Raw genomic sequence first — 15269 nt, 5'->3', positions numbered from 1 at the left:
GAAAGCTCTTAGGTGAATGTGGTTATCTTCACACACACCCCAGCCCGTGCCCAGTATATTTATCTATTGTTATTTTAATGCTTGAACAAGCCCTGTGGTCAGGGCAAAATATATGAAACACAGACGGGGGCATCTGAGTGACTTACTCTGTTGTTGAATCATTGTGTTAAGCGATGGCTGCTGGGGCTTAGAAGGCTGCATACCAGGTAGTAAGTTGTCTAGGCTGATGTTGACACTGGGGTCAGACCAAGTAGAGGGCAGGGTTTTGCTGGCCGACTTCTGGACCATATCTGCATTCTGATTATAGAGAGGGTTAGGCTTCTGCAGCACTGCACTAACATTCTGCAGAGGCTGGAAGAGAAAAGGACGCTCTAGAAATGAGGTGCCAGCTGCCCAGTTATCAACAACAATTTCAGAGAATCAGATAAGCATGGATGCCTTACACTAACGACTTCAATGCCAAGGTGCTTCTTTTTACTTATCCACTTTACATCCTGCTCACTGATCCCCTCCTGGTCTTAACAGGCCGTTCTGGACACTGGGTCCCATTATCCCATAACCCAATGCTCGGTCCTGTAGAAGCCACTCTCTCTGAAAAACGCCCTGGACAATAACCAACTTCATGTTAAGACAGCTCCCCGCCCCAGGAAAGCAGTTACTGAGTACAAGCTGAAGGGCAGCGCCTGGACAGGGCAGAGCCCCACTAGCTGGGTTAACATGACTGAAGCCAGAGGACAGGAGGAACTCTGTCCTTACAACACAGCATGCAGGTCTGTCGCTCATGCTATAAAGCCCAGGCCATCAAGCTGCCAATGTCTGGCCCAGGATCTGACAAGTGCTTCCTGGCTCTGTGCACCGCCACTGCCTCCAGTGGGCACCGTCAATGGCTCTTGAAACAGTGAGGACTGACAGGGAAGACATTCAGGAAAAAGAAGCAGAGGTGCACGTGGCTACTAAGGATGATTCTTAAAGGACAGAAAAAAAAGGAATGGGAGATGAGAAGTGAGAAGTCTACCAAGATGAAGGGTCAGAGACAAAACAGTGGCTGAAAGAATGTCACTGGCCTCTCAGTCACCTTTCTGCTTTTCTTCTCTTCCTTGATCTCCCAATACCCCAAAGACAGGATCAATACATTGAAATGAATAATTAACATCAGAAACTTATCACTCAGTTCTAACTAGCAAATTCCAGGTATAACTCAGATACTTTCCAACTATGTTCAAGTCTAAGCTACTGTTACGCAAAACTCTTGACTCTAAAAGTGTGAATTTAAAAACTCGTGAGAGTTTTCCTTTTTTAAAATGAAGGGTGCCGGGGTTGGGGATTTAGCTCAGTGGTAGAGCACTTGCCCAGCAAGCGCAAGGCCCTGGGTTTGGTCCTCAGCTCCGGAAAAAACAAACAAACAAACAAACAAAACAAAACAAAACACGAAAAAAAAAAAACAAACAAAAAACAAATAAAATGAAGGGCGCCAACAAGCCGGGAACTGGGTATCAGCCATCACTAGACTTTATACTTGAGCAACGATGCACAGTGATACAAAACCATCCAAACACACCAGTTTATTGACTATTTCCCATGAGTCAAACAACGTATCTATTTCCCCCCAAATCAATGTTTAAACATAACTGAATACCAACTGGTGGTGACCCGCACAGGCAAGACTGCCCTACCTTCAGAACATGCAAAAGACACAGTGGGTGAAAGGTGCAACCTACAACACAGGCACGGCCTCTCACTCCTATTGCGCAGTCCCGCACCACCTAACGGTGTTTAGACCCACACTGGACTATGGGGGTGGAAGTGGGGTTCTTGCTGTCTTACATTAACCCATCAATCTGTTAGACATATTAGTAGTTGTAAGTAACAATTCCCAAGGGAAACAGACATCTTACCTGTGATCTTGACATGGGCAAACCAAGTCCCACAGTGTTAGTGCTCATTAGAGAGAAATTCATACTCTGGGAAGACGTCATGGTTGCCTGGGATGAGCCCATAAGATCAAAGAGATCTGAAGAGTTTGAGGCAGCAGGAGGTGGGCCTAAAGCTGGCTGTGAACCACTGATGAGTTCTACAGCAGGCTGTGGGGCACTGCCGAAGAGCTCACCACCAGAAGCAACAGGGCCTGATGGGGCTTGGTTGAAGGCACTCCAGTCACCAAAGTCTCCGTTCCCACTTGTTGCTGTTACCGAGACAGAAAGAGGACAAGGGTGAGAGGCACTCTGAAGTGCCCAGAGCAAACGTAAGCTACATGAACTGCAACTAATAGAAGCTGATGGGCGTCCATGCAGGTTAACATGTACGGGCTCCATCTCCATCTGGACAGGATCCTTCCTCATGAATATTACAAGAGCATTACAAGGTGGCAAGGAAAAGTTACAACTCTCAAAGTAAAGCCCACCTCTTGGCAGGCCTGTGCATGATACACAAAAAGCATCACGAAACCACACAACAAGGTCTGCATTAACTAAACACATGGAACTCAGAAAAAGGAGAAAATTCTATACTGGTTAACTTCTTATGGGAGTGGGGAGGTACTCCACAATTAGAATCCCATCTTTGTTCATCATTTAGAAGGTTCAAAGAGAAATCAGCCTGCAATTTATACCTACGTAATTGGCAAAGTCTCACATTCATGACCTATAATTTAATAAGAACAAAACAAACCACGGAGAATAAGAAGTTAATAAAATGAAGTGTGGGCATTTAATACACTTGTGTTAGGAGGTCTCTCTCTGTTCTTGTTCTCACTGACTATACATGGGCTACTACTAAGATCAATCTTCAGTATGCTGACTGCTCAGTGTATTTCAATAAAAACCAAGGGGAACTCTTACTAATTTGAATTTGAAATGCAAGCTGAAGGGGCAGGTATTAAAGGCTTGGTGAGCAGTCTGCAACACAGAGAAACCCCTGGGTGACAGTTGTGCTAAGTGTGTCAGTAGGCCAGTCTAGATGAGTAGACTGGGTAGGCCATTAGGAGGTGGGGCCAGCCCGGAGGAAGAGTGTGCCTTTGAAGGGCATATTTGGCCCTCCCTGGTAGCCTCTCTGTTTCCATTCTAAGGACAGTAGCCTTTCTACCCCAGGCCCACAAGCAGGAACCTGCTGGCCATGGAGCCTCTGAAACCGTGAACCAAACATGCTTCCTCCAAGGCAGTCTTCTCTATCCTCCTCGCACGGGAATGGAAAGCTCACACTTCAGAACGGCAACCCGAGCTATGCATTCCAGAGACAAACTATTAACAAGTCAAGCTGAGCTAGCCAGCTAGCTCCTCTGGGCCCAACTCTTCAAAGATAGATAACAGCATACGTGTCATCATCTGAGGGTTGATATTATTACGCTGGATTAACCTGGACAGGCCAAGTGAGTTCACAATACAGAATGTTGTGTCTGGCCTCTGGAAGAGCTGCATACAGCACACTATCACCCTCGGGAGAGAAACCCCAAGCTCTGTCTGTCCACAGGTCATGTAGGAGTGGGCTATTACTCTTTACTCAGGTCTTACTGGAACCTATCACTCTTTACAAGTCACTGCAGTGACCATTCTAAATTAGTTCTTGACATTCAGTGTTTTAAGCCCATTCCCAGTAAGGCTGCTGAGTGAACATACACTCTCCCTGATTTGCCATTTGTAGGATCCATTAAGCAGAGTGAGGGTGGAACCAGGGCAAAGCATGCTGCCCCATCTGAAAACTCAGTCCTGGGATGATTGATCATGCAAGGATGAGCTTCCTAGTGGGGCCAGCACTGTTCAGAAATGATTAATCATTGCTGTGGGTTCAGCACCTGTGCGGTGGTGATGAGACTGCATTAATCACACATACACAGATAGAGACGTATGCGAAGGCTGCACTAATATATTCAAGTTATTTGCATACTAGACAACTTCATATACATAAAGGCACCCAGGATTACCCAGGAAGCCTGTATGGCTAGGCCATGTTTACCTTCCACTTTGATGTGCCCACAGTAAGGTACCAGCCTTAGGATGGTGCTGCAGTGCCAGAATGAAGCAGTTTAATTAACAACTCTAGTTTGGGGATTTTATAGAGGGAGATGGTCAAAATAATACAAACCATACTCAAAGCTACGCATTTGTCTCTCTAACTCCCCACCAGGTAAACTCAATCCAGGTTATTTTATCAGCAATGGTGTATGTGAACTGAAGCGTGACTCTAACTTAATTACATAACATTTGCCCGAGCCCCTGCCTCATGCTTTTGACTCCTGTAGCTGTTTTTATAGCGGTCTCTCACACTGTAGACAACCAGAGTCTATGAAAAAACATGACCACTCTCTTGCCACCTTCAGGGAAAGACATAAGGACCTTAGTCTGCACCTCACCTACCCCTACAGACAAACCAACTAGAGGAGGAGACACGGCAGGCGCTGTTCACCCGTAGTTTGAGACAGCTGCCATTTTTCATTCCTGAAAAATCAGGTCAACTACGGTAAACAAGATACGGTTACTACATTTTTGCTCTAAAGTAAGATCCTGTGTCCTTACACTCACCCTAGCAAGACTAAACAAGAGTATTATGAATACAGGTAGTTTTTGTGGCATTGTTTAGTATACAACTAAGTTAATTCATCTGGGATACCTAAGACCCTGGCCCAATAAATATCTTGTGGATAAATTGATTGGGAATTATGAAATGATAAATCCTATAAGGATTAATAAAGCTGATTAGTGGCTCTGGCTATAACTTTTCTGATAACTTTTCACAAAGCACTTCATACCTTGGGAAGGGAAACTGCCCGATGCAGCAGCAGAGCTGAAGTCAGCAAATCCCCCGAATAAGTCAGCTGCTCCTCCTAGAAGGCAAGAGGGGGTGTTTGAAACGCCGGAGTCGTGGAAGAATTACAGCAACTTTAAACAGGAACCCTTTTTAAGCAACACACAAAAGTAAGCAACAGGAGAGGTCTATCCCTCCACACGGAATGAACCTGCTCTCTTGTCGCTCTCTCTGCCACCCTTCTTGGATTCTCAGGCCTTTTGACATTTCCTCTTCCAGTTTTTTAAAACTTTATTTTACATACACATTATATGTTACATATATTATCACATATGTGTACATATATATAGATTACGTATCTGACATTTATATATGAATGAAATCATACACTGAAGTTAACCACCCAAACTCTGTACTTGTCAGTGAAGTTCTATACAGTCAGAATAGTCATTCTGAAGTCAGCTTCACATTGCGTGTTAGGTTTTTAAAGAAAAAAAAAATTCCCTGTCAGAGTTAACACCAGAAAAACAATGAACATAAAACAAAGAACCAGACAGTCACATAGACACAAAGGGGTGGGGAGGCTGTACAATTCAAAATTAAAAACATGTTTACTTTTATTTATGTGCATGTGTGTGCTGTGTGAGTATATGCCCAATGTATGCAGGTGCCCAAGATCAGTAGAAGGTATAGGGTCTCCTTGGAACTGGAGTTGTAGGATACTGTGACATGGGTACTAAGAATTGGACTTGGGTTCTCTGCAAAAGCAGTATGTGTCCTTAACCACTGAATAGTCTCTCCTGCCCCCCATATGTCAAACTTAAAGTTGGTGTGCATTAAAAACCATTGTGCACAGAGAGTGGGAGAGACCTCCGGGTGACACTATCCGCTGGGAGGAGGCTTTCCCACTTGTTCTCTCACAAAGGATTAAATACTTTTCTCTAACACACCAAGAAAAAAAATCAGCTCTTTGCTATATTACTACTACTACTACTACTACTATTATTATTATTGTGTGTGTGGCTCTTGTACACACGCTATGACATAATATACATGCAGAAGTCACAGGTCTCAACCCAAGGAAAAACTCAGGTCATCATGTTGTGTAATGTGAGCCTCCCTGTCAGCCCTTTTTACTACTTGAATAGCTCTTTGTAAAATGGCAAAATCACAGCCACTAGGTCAATCTCCTATGCACAGTCTGTATTTATAAACAGTACAGTGAGAGATTTACTTTTATCAACAGTGTGTATTACAGTGTGTTTTAAGTGTTAGTATTACTTTCTTTTACGTAAGTGATTAACAAATCACAGATCTAAAACTTTAAGCTGCTGGCTTTGTTTTCTGTCCTTAAAGCCAAAGACCTGAGAGGCCAGAACCTGAGAAGTCTGGAGCAGCAGCTCAATAGAGCGCTTTAGTGTTCTACGAACGCTGCACAGGTTACATCACAGCTGCTTAGCCTGCAGTGCTTAGAACTTGCCAGGTGGGACTGCAACATCTGGGCAGCACTCAAACACCACCAGGGACAGCCTCCAACATCTGGTGCCATTTCTGAATTGTTTTATCGCTGCAAGACATTCTACCCCATCTGCTCCACTCAGCTGGGTTAATTAAAGTGTAACCCCCCCACCCCTTCTTAGATGGCCAGCTCAATAAAGGAAGAATCAGTTTTCCATACGCGTCTGTTGCTTTTTCTTTTTAATGTATACTTATGTAGTCAACTATCAGCAGACACAACTAATACTTTCTTCTGTCCCCATTCTCCATCACCACACTTACTGACACGTCCTCCCAGCAGCCAGCCAGTGCCAACCACGGGCTCTGCCACTACTGACCCAAGAGCTCATGAGGCTACTTCACAATTCATCCAACGCACAGTGTCAAAGCCATTTGTTTTTTGCTTTCTTACAGGCACACGGAACATGATAAAATGCTAGGAGCACAAAGAGCAGCAAGCTGAACGTGCATATCCCAGACAAGCACACGTTAATAAAAACAGGGAAATGAATGCTGCAGAGAGCTGGCGCTTAATCTATGTTTGTCTTCTGTTCCTTACCTCAAACATTTTGATAATGTATACTGCAAATAGAATACTAATTCCTCTTAACAGGAAAGGATCTAAAAACAGATTATATTAATTTGCTTCATCTAAGCAGTGAATAAACAACAGGGAGGAAATTTCATGCTAAGCCAAGTACAGACCTTCAAATCTGAACTAGTCCAAGTTACAAAGAAGAGTCCATGCTGAAGATAAAGCAGTGAGGAACAGATTTTAAGAAGCTTTTCCTGACTGTGGTATTTCAATCTTCCCCTTCTCCCACCCACGTGTCGACTGTACACATCACACGTTCACAGGCACATGCAGCTTGGTTTCTGCATGACTTCAGGAAGGAGCAGCGAGACTGGATATGCATGTTCTCTGGTGCAGACATTTTCTGAAGCACCACAAAACCACCTTTAGCTGTCAGAAGCCTTTCAGAAATTAAAAACCCATTTCTAATCGGGCAAGTTTCTCCTAGGAGGGACAGGCACAATGATGCACTAACTCAATGTCAGTCCCTATTCTCCGCTCTTCCCACATCACCTCTAAGGAGGTACAGAGAAGCCCATCAAAGTGTGCTGCACGGGGAAGGCCACTGCTGCCATTCGTGCAGATTCCCACACGAGTGCTGTCATTACAAACAAACCAAACCCATCTGCCTCTCCCCAGCAAGGAGGTTATTTATCTCCTAACCAGCTGGGACTGTGAATTTTCCAGTGCTTGAAATACAAATGAAAAACCGCACACTAAGTTTAATCCAGTGCAATAAAACCTGAGGAGTCCTAACATATAGAAAGTAAGTGACTAGTTTTTAAACCATCAGCAAGAACAAATGTCTCCACTAGAGAACAAAAGGAACCCAGAGCACCAACCTCAAAGTCAGAACTGGCCTATAAAATACGCGTTCAAACACAGTACTCCAAAGGTAATGAGGTTCTTTCCTCCCAAAGACCGGAAGGCAGGGCTACTTCTATTTGGAACACAAAAGAATTTAGGAAAACCTCAAGCTAAGAGACCTGAAGTACAGAAAACAGAGATCACTTGGTTAAATGACTACAGTGTGTGACTCACAGCAAGTGCTGCTGGAGACAAGTGGAAGGGAAGGTTAGAAGACGAGCTGCCATCAACCAGAGGCCAAAAGCTTTGCACACAACAAGTGCTGAAGTCTACCTGAGAGGCGGTGTGCAAAGGTCCCCTGAGCAGCTAGGAGGCCAATGTAGCAGGAGCAGATGTGCGGCCACCTGGGCTACAAGGCAAAGTCTCAAAAACATTTTACAAGGGGGTTGGGGATTTAGCTCAGTGGTAGAGCGCTTGCCTAGCAAGCACAAGGCCCTGGGTTCGGTCCCCAGCTCCGAAAAAAAGAAGAAAAAAAAAACATTTTACAAATAATATTTGCTAAAAATTTTAAGTTACCTTTGTATATTTAATTTGGGGCAAATCAATTGTTTCCCACATTTAAAAAGTTATCATCGTTGTCACTGTCATAATCATCATCACCATTATCATCAGTGAAAAAAACCCACTAACAACTTCCAGTAAACACAGCTTAAAGACAACTTCCACTCGAATGAAAGATGATGCACTAAGGCTGCCCCACAGTGCTTCCAATCCACATTAAAATGCAGCTAGGTTCAAATGATAATGAATAAATTTCAGCCCTTAAAAAACTGTTTTTAATCTTGGCACATGGAAGGGCAGTGCAGGCCTTTTATCTGAGCACTGATGAGGCAGAGACAAGAAGATCTCAGAGTTCGAGGCCAGTCTGGTGTACAGAATGAGTTCCAGGACAGCCAGGGCTACACAGAGAAACCCTGTTTTGTACTAAGCCCTATTAACACAGTTTTTCTCGTTGTACTGCTGACATGTTTCTCTCCACTCTCACTCAAGAGACATACAGTTTATAGAACAGTAAGTTAAGACCTAAATTCCTTATTCACAAAGGGACAAAACCTACAAGGTTGACTCACTAAAAGAGAAATGGAATGGTTTTTAGCATTCTATTTTTAGTTGGCTTAGTTTCTAATTTTAATACCTATTTTCCCGCACTGACTTAGGAAAATGTTCCAGTAGACACCAGCTGTTTATATAGGAGGCGCTAAAGCATTGCCTTAGGAGACTGTAAAGGAGATTACGATGGAGCATTTACCAAAACAATCTCAAGAACAAGATGATATGCAGCCTGGCTTTCACATATGCAGTTGTGAATTTGGTCAGATAGTCTTCAGATTTTAGCAGATATTCTGTAAAGTGCTAGCAACCAAGATGTAAAGACAGACAGACAGACAAGACAGACACACATACACACACACACATCTGGCAGATCCTTTCACACTCACATGTGCAAGTGCTAATATTTAAATCTAACTTCCTTCTGTAGCAGAACTTCATTTAAGATCTACAGTTAAATATATATATTTCAAACGAAGTTATTAAAAAGTAATTCTGATGTCAAGCCATATACAGTTGCTTTAGGGATATTATTAAGCTAAATTTTAAGGGCAAGAAACCTTCCGGATTTCATTTAGATTCTGCCTCAGTTACTCTATTAACTGCTGTATGTATGTAAGTCAGTCTACCATTTACACCAGAGGAAAAAACCATTCAAAGGTTTTTTCTGCCCAAAGTAATTTTCTGTTCAAAGTAATCTTGGGATCACAAAGGAGGAAGGCCATGCCCACACAGCTGACTTTCCAGTTATTTAGTTCTTCGACTGTTCCACAGATGCATAAACAGAGCCTTTCAATATTTCATGCCAGGAAGTCCAAAATAACTGACACTCCGTGACACTATGTCTACATTACATGGTTGTATGCTAACTACCAGTTCATACTATAGTTCAAATCTTAAATATACAAAGACAATACACATCAGTTGTTTAAACAACCCAGGTGGCTTTCTGTCACTCTGAGTATGGCAGTCTCTCTAGGTCACAAGTAATTTTAGGACACTTATAGAAGGATCTCAGAATTGGGTCAAACCAGATGCCTTCCAAAGTTTATTCCTAGGCCAGTACCTTCATGACAACATGAAAGAAAGACAAGAAAGGAACTGGTGGTTTTATAATCACTAAGCTGTCTGTGAAAAATAATTTCTATCACGGACTTGTGCTTAAAGCAAACAAGCAAGTCCAAAAACAGTTTTGCTTTTGAGAATTATTTACACACAACTTGAAGAACAGCTGCACTTTGCACATTAGTTCAACCCATATCCTGCTGATCTACATTTTGATTATAATCAACTTTAAACAGCCTCAGAAAAACTATCTTTAAAAAGCTCTTATCTTGAGCCGTTTCTATTGGGGGTACAGTAGTTTATTGAGACCAATCATCAAGTGCAATCCTCCGGTATCAATTTACTTGCAAACAAGTTATTAGGAGCTACTCGGGGTTGGGGATTTAGCTCAGTGGTAGGGCGCTTGCCTAGGAAGCGCAAGGCCCTGGGTTCGGTCCCCAGCTCCGAAAAAAAAAAAAAAAAAAAAAAAAAAAAAAAAGGAGCTACTCAGCACATGTTGAGACCACCAGGAAGAAACCCTTTCTCACTCTCTCTTCCGACAGATCTGGGTATGGTGCCAGGTTGCTCTGGAACGCCTCAGGCCAGGAGACCCTCTCGACTCTTGCTTGCTAAGAACTGTAGCCACAGGCTTGTGCACTCCAGCAGGGGCACAGCCCTCTCTCTTATGATGCACTTGGTGAGGAGCTACACACATATTCACATAATGCCCTTCCCTCCACAGCACCCAGCATGCTTACAACTACTGCCCTTTGACTACCCATTACTTCCTTTATTTGACTTTTCCAAGCCCTAAGAATTCCATTTTAAGCATCCGACTAGTGTCTGGGTCAGCACACTCGAAAAAGAAGTAATGAACAGATCTGCTTTGACAATCACAAGGATGCTTTAGGGCATGTCAGGAGAACATGCAGAGTAACACATTTTTATAAAAGAAAAATTTAAAAGTGAATGTTAATGTAAATTTTCACATCTACAAAAGGTATCTTAACAGCTTAAACATGCAAACAAAGTCTCCAGAATCTTTGTGAAAGGTGTCATAAGCATATTAGACTCTGAAGGAATGGGCAGTATGGAGAGGAAGCCCTGTAAGCTGAGACCTGCCATGGTGATCTGAGGTCAGGTTTACCATTCACTGATACTTGCTGACTACAACCAATAGTTTTCCTCCTAGGGCCCAAATGTCAGAATGTTTAAAACTGGGTGAAATCCTTTCAAAGCTTTGAGAAATGGTATATGCATGCAAGACCAAAAAAGCCAAGGTAACCCCACAGACTCACTTATGGGCATCAAAGAAATCGGCGGGGGAGGGGGGGCTATCAAATTATCACCTTCTCTCTGTTAGGCAGTCAACTAACTCTCTCCAAATAGCAGAGAATGCTGGTATGTCACATTAGCAAACCCAGGAAGTATTTCTGCAGGACTGAAGAGTCCAGAGTCACATAAATGCTTGGCAAATGCTCTACTAATAAACTATATCCCCAACTCTTTTTAGGTTTTATTTTGAGACAATGTCTCTTTGTACAAGCTGGCCTTAAATCTGTGACCTTTCTCAATGATTACAGGACTACATGACTGCATAACTATACCTGGTTAATTGTTTATCTCCCTTCATAGCCCTGGCTGTCTTGGTACCCACTATGTAGACCAAGCTGGCCTTGAACTCTCAGAGATCCACCTGCCTCTGCTTCCCAAGTGTTAGGATTAAAGGTGTGCACTACTATACCCAACTAGAACTTTCTTCTTTTAATTACATTTTTCATATAGCACTAAAAAGAAACCCAAAAGAACAAAAAAGCAAGAAAACAGAACCACAGTTTCTGGAGAGAAGCAGCCGCTGTCAAGCTTACCTGTTGTCTGGCCACTGCCATCAAACAGGTCAACGAGGTCCCCTGACGACTTGCTGCTCGGCATGGATGGCTGCAACAGCGGAAACAACGAGCAAGGTTACAAAGACCTCCCGAACTGACAGAGACCAGTACTCATCTCAACAAGGCTAGACTGAGATTTCTAAAGGAAGTAAGTAACTGGCCTTGAATCCGTACGGAGGAGGAGCAATCATCAAATCACTCTTCACATACAAGCACCGTGAAATCCTAATGGATTTGTCTTTTTTCCCCAAATGTGCTTTTTAAAAAATAGACAGTCTTAAAACACTGTATTAAGGGAGCACATATGTGTGCATGTCTGCACACAAAGGCGGCACCAGATCTCTACAAGTGGAGGTATGTACATCGCAGGTTGTGAGCTGCGTTGTGTGAGCCAGTGAAGCAAGGCACCCTTTCCCACCCCCTCGCAAAACACAGTCTTGCCCTAGGTGGTCTTGAACCGAATCCTACTGCCTTAGCTTCCTAAGTGCTGAAACTACAGGCAAGCATGACCAAACCAAGTTCCAACATCTGAATTTTCTTCTACCTCACTTCTCATTGTCCTCCCTTCAATCTGGAAACAATGTGCTTCACAGCAAGCCCGTTTCAGTGCCTCCCTGCTCTTCACCATTTCTTCAGCCTTTCAAGGGCTCCCACGCTTTCCCTCGTGACTGTTGTCCAGATTAGCCGTGCTGCTGGTATGAGATAGGGGCAGACAGGCTACTCTAGGATTCACAACCTTCCCATGTGCGTGGCAGTGCCATTTCTACAGCAAAGTACAGAGACAGTCACTCAGCACTGTGACAGGTGTCTTAAAGAGATCTCGTTATTAGTGACTGAGCAGGGCATGCCAGATGATCTATAATTGATATGACTGATTAAAAGGCCCCAGCTGACTATGGCGAGAATTCTGAAAGCGGTGTACAAGAATAAGGCAAACATGCTGTGTAGACCCGTGTTGTCCACACCTTCGCTGATGACTGAGGCGTGTGGGTTGAAGCGTTCTGATCCGGGCTGGCTTTGTCCCCTGTGTAATGTGCTGCTGCTCCGAGATCGATGGTTTTGGAAGGGTTTGCTGTGCGCTTGTGCCGGGTGGTGGTGGTCTCTGTGGCCTGTGTGATGTGGATGTGCTTCGTCGTCACCGTCTCCTCTTCATCTTTGAATTCACCTTTGGGAGACCTGCCTCTCCTTGCTTTCTTTTCCTCATCGCTGTCACTAAAAGATATTAAAAATGAAACAACGTAATAAGGCTTGGGAATACTATAAGAAGGAGTCCTTAGCGATTTGAGGGAAGGAATTTCAAATGCACCAACTCCAAAACTCTGCACGTTGTTTGACAGATCGACGCAGTATTATTTAGGCTGCTGAATAACTGTGTTCATGTGGAGGGAGGGAGAGGGACGCGCACAATTCCCCAGTTAAATCTAAAACACACGGGGGGGTGGGGGGGACGAGGTGAGGTAATATGCAAAAAATGCCTAAAGTACCTCAGTGCTTGTTCCAGACGTAAACTTAACTAGCAGATAAAATAGTGGCACGATGTCAGACGAGCATCTCAGGCAACAGACATTCCCCCCCCCTCCCCACCACATTACTGATTTTCTTAAAAGACAAAGTGAAGCCATGCAGTCTTTGTTGGTCCCTATCTCACTATATAGCCAAAGATGACCTTGAACTCCTTGATCTTCCTGTTTCTGCCTCCCAAATGCTGAGTTAGAGGCTGTGATGCTATGCCCAGCTTCTACAGCTCATTTTAAGAATTCTGTTATAGATTCTCATGCTCTAATCTGAGAAACATAACACAGTGTGGCAAAGATGAGGCAGGGATGTGCACCCTTGTAATCTTAACACTTGGAAGGAAGGTTCTGTAGCTTAAGGTCAGCCTTGGCTCCACAATGGTTTGAAGCCAGCCTGAGCTATCAGAGACTGCCGCAGAGGAAAGAAGATAATACGACAGTGAAATTTCAGCGGTCAGCTTAAAACCGTATACCGTGTCAACAGTCACCTGAAAATGAACCCAAATGTGAAGCAACTGGTTTTTACAATTGTGCTGCGCTTTGCTACTGTCACATCAAGCATTACGTAACTGTCAACTGTAGAAACTTAACTATATTTTAAATATTTCTGAAACAATTATTTTACTCATGTTAACATTTCAAGTCAACCAATCAAAAGCTCTATAAAAGCGAACCTCTAGGAAGCAAGAATCCAGGATTTCCACATGCTGGGAATGAAAGGAGTCTATTCTCTAATGTTAAGTCACTGAGTTTTTGTCTGGGAGTGAGCAGGCGAGAGGGAGAGAAAAGACACAATGTGTGTGTGTGTGTGTGTGTGTGTGTGTGTGTGTGTGTGTGTGTGTGTGTGTGTGTGAGAGAGAGAGAGAGAGAGAGAGAGAGAGAGAGAGAGAGAGATGAAGCAAGGGACAAGAACCTGAAGTATGTTCCATTATTGATATTCCCTAGTTGTAGGATAGGCAGTTTAATTTATAAATATCCTAAAGTAAAATGCTTGACTTTCCCCTTAAACTATGACTATCACTGATGAACTATGACTCCAATCTAAAGCAATCTCAACTTAATACAAGTCACTTTGGGACTCAGATACATCAAGGATCAGAAAGCATAGCATATAGGCTGGCAAGAAGGCTGCAGACAAAGCCCCGAGTCACATGTAACTCTGTCTACAGCATGCTGTTTTCTCACCAATACTTGAAAATGCAACGTGCACACATCACCAACTGGTATTTGGAATATAGTCCAGATCTTTAATCTGAATTCTCCGGATCAAAGAGGTAGAACTCTTACCCATCCTGCCTCAGACTGGCCATCATCAGCATCACCCAGGCAAACAAGGAAGGCAAAAAAAAAAAAAAAAAGCAAGCAGAGTTCAAGGAAGAGGAGAAGAAGCCCCTAAGGATATCAGAAGAAGGTAAAACAGAGTAGGACCACACACTGCTGTATCACTAAGACCCTACACCTTATCCCCCACTTCAAGTCAGGTCAAAAACTTATACATAGGACACAAGAGCCTGTGTAAAATATTAATAAGGGAAGACAGGAGAGTACTTAGACACTCTTTCTCACCTGCAGGCCTTTGGTAGAAAGCAGATACGTTCCTATTACTGATATTACTGTTCCTTCAAAGATTATGCCCTTACAAGTCTTAAAAAGGGCATTCTAGAGATTTAATGACTCTGGAACCACACTGAATACACTGAACACAGGTATTTTGAAACCTATTTTAAAATCTGGCTATAGTTTTATTTGAACTTCATTCCCATGACATTGTAATCTGAACTACTATAAATGTATGGGTAGGAAAAAGATGCTAATTAGTTAAAAAAAAAAAAAAAAAAACAAAACAGCACCACCACCACCACAAAAACCCCAAACAAACAACAAACTCATTTTCCACAGGTCCATGCAGACTAAGTGGGCCTCAGGTTTTACTTCTATTGTTTGATGTCAGTTAATTATAACTGCCCCACATCAGAAGATGAAGCTTATAAACACAGGCCTGTGCGACTCCGGGTGCCTACCACTACTCCAGGTGCACCACTGCGCAGGATTGCTCTGGTCACATGAGCACAGGACGGTAATACTAAGTCTCAGGTA

At 43.2% G+C, this 15269-nt stretch overlaps 1 protein-coding gene across 1 annotated transcript in view; it reads right to left on the bottom strand.

Moving 5' to 3' along the window:
* Clint1 (clathrin interactor 1) overlaps nucleotides 1-15269 on the bottom strand; it is a 54066-nt gene that overhangs the window by 2558 nt on the left and 36239 nt on the right. The window contains exons 7-11 of the mRNA XM_032911672.1: nucleotides 12624-12870; nucleotides 11638-11707; nucleotides 4742-4816; nucleotides 1896-2182; nucleotides 147-351 (exon numbers count right to left, since the gene is read on the bottom strand). Of these exons, the coding sequence (XP_032767563.1) occupies nucleotides 147-351; nucleotides 1896-2182; nucleotides 4742-4816; nucleotides 11638-11707; nucleotides 12624-12870 (884 nt within the window). The remainder of the gene's footprint in view (nucleotides 1-146; nucleotides 352-1895; nucleotides 2183-4741; nucleotides 4817-11637; nucleotides 11708-12623; nucleotides 12871-15269) is intronic.

Source organism: Rattus rattus, chromosome 9 (genome assembly GCF_011064425.1).
Source record: "Rattus rattus isolate New Zealand chromosome 9, Rrattus_CSIRO_v1, whole genome shotgun sequence".
NCBI classification, from domain to species: domain Eukaryota; kingdom Metazoa; phylum Chordata; class Mammalia; order Rodentia; family Muridae; genus Rattus; species Rattus rattus.
This window is presented reverse-complemented; position numbering and strand designations above follow the sequence as displayed.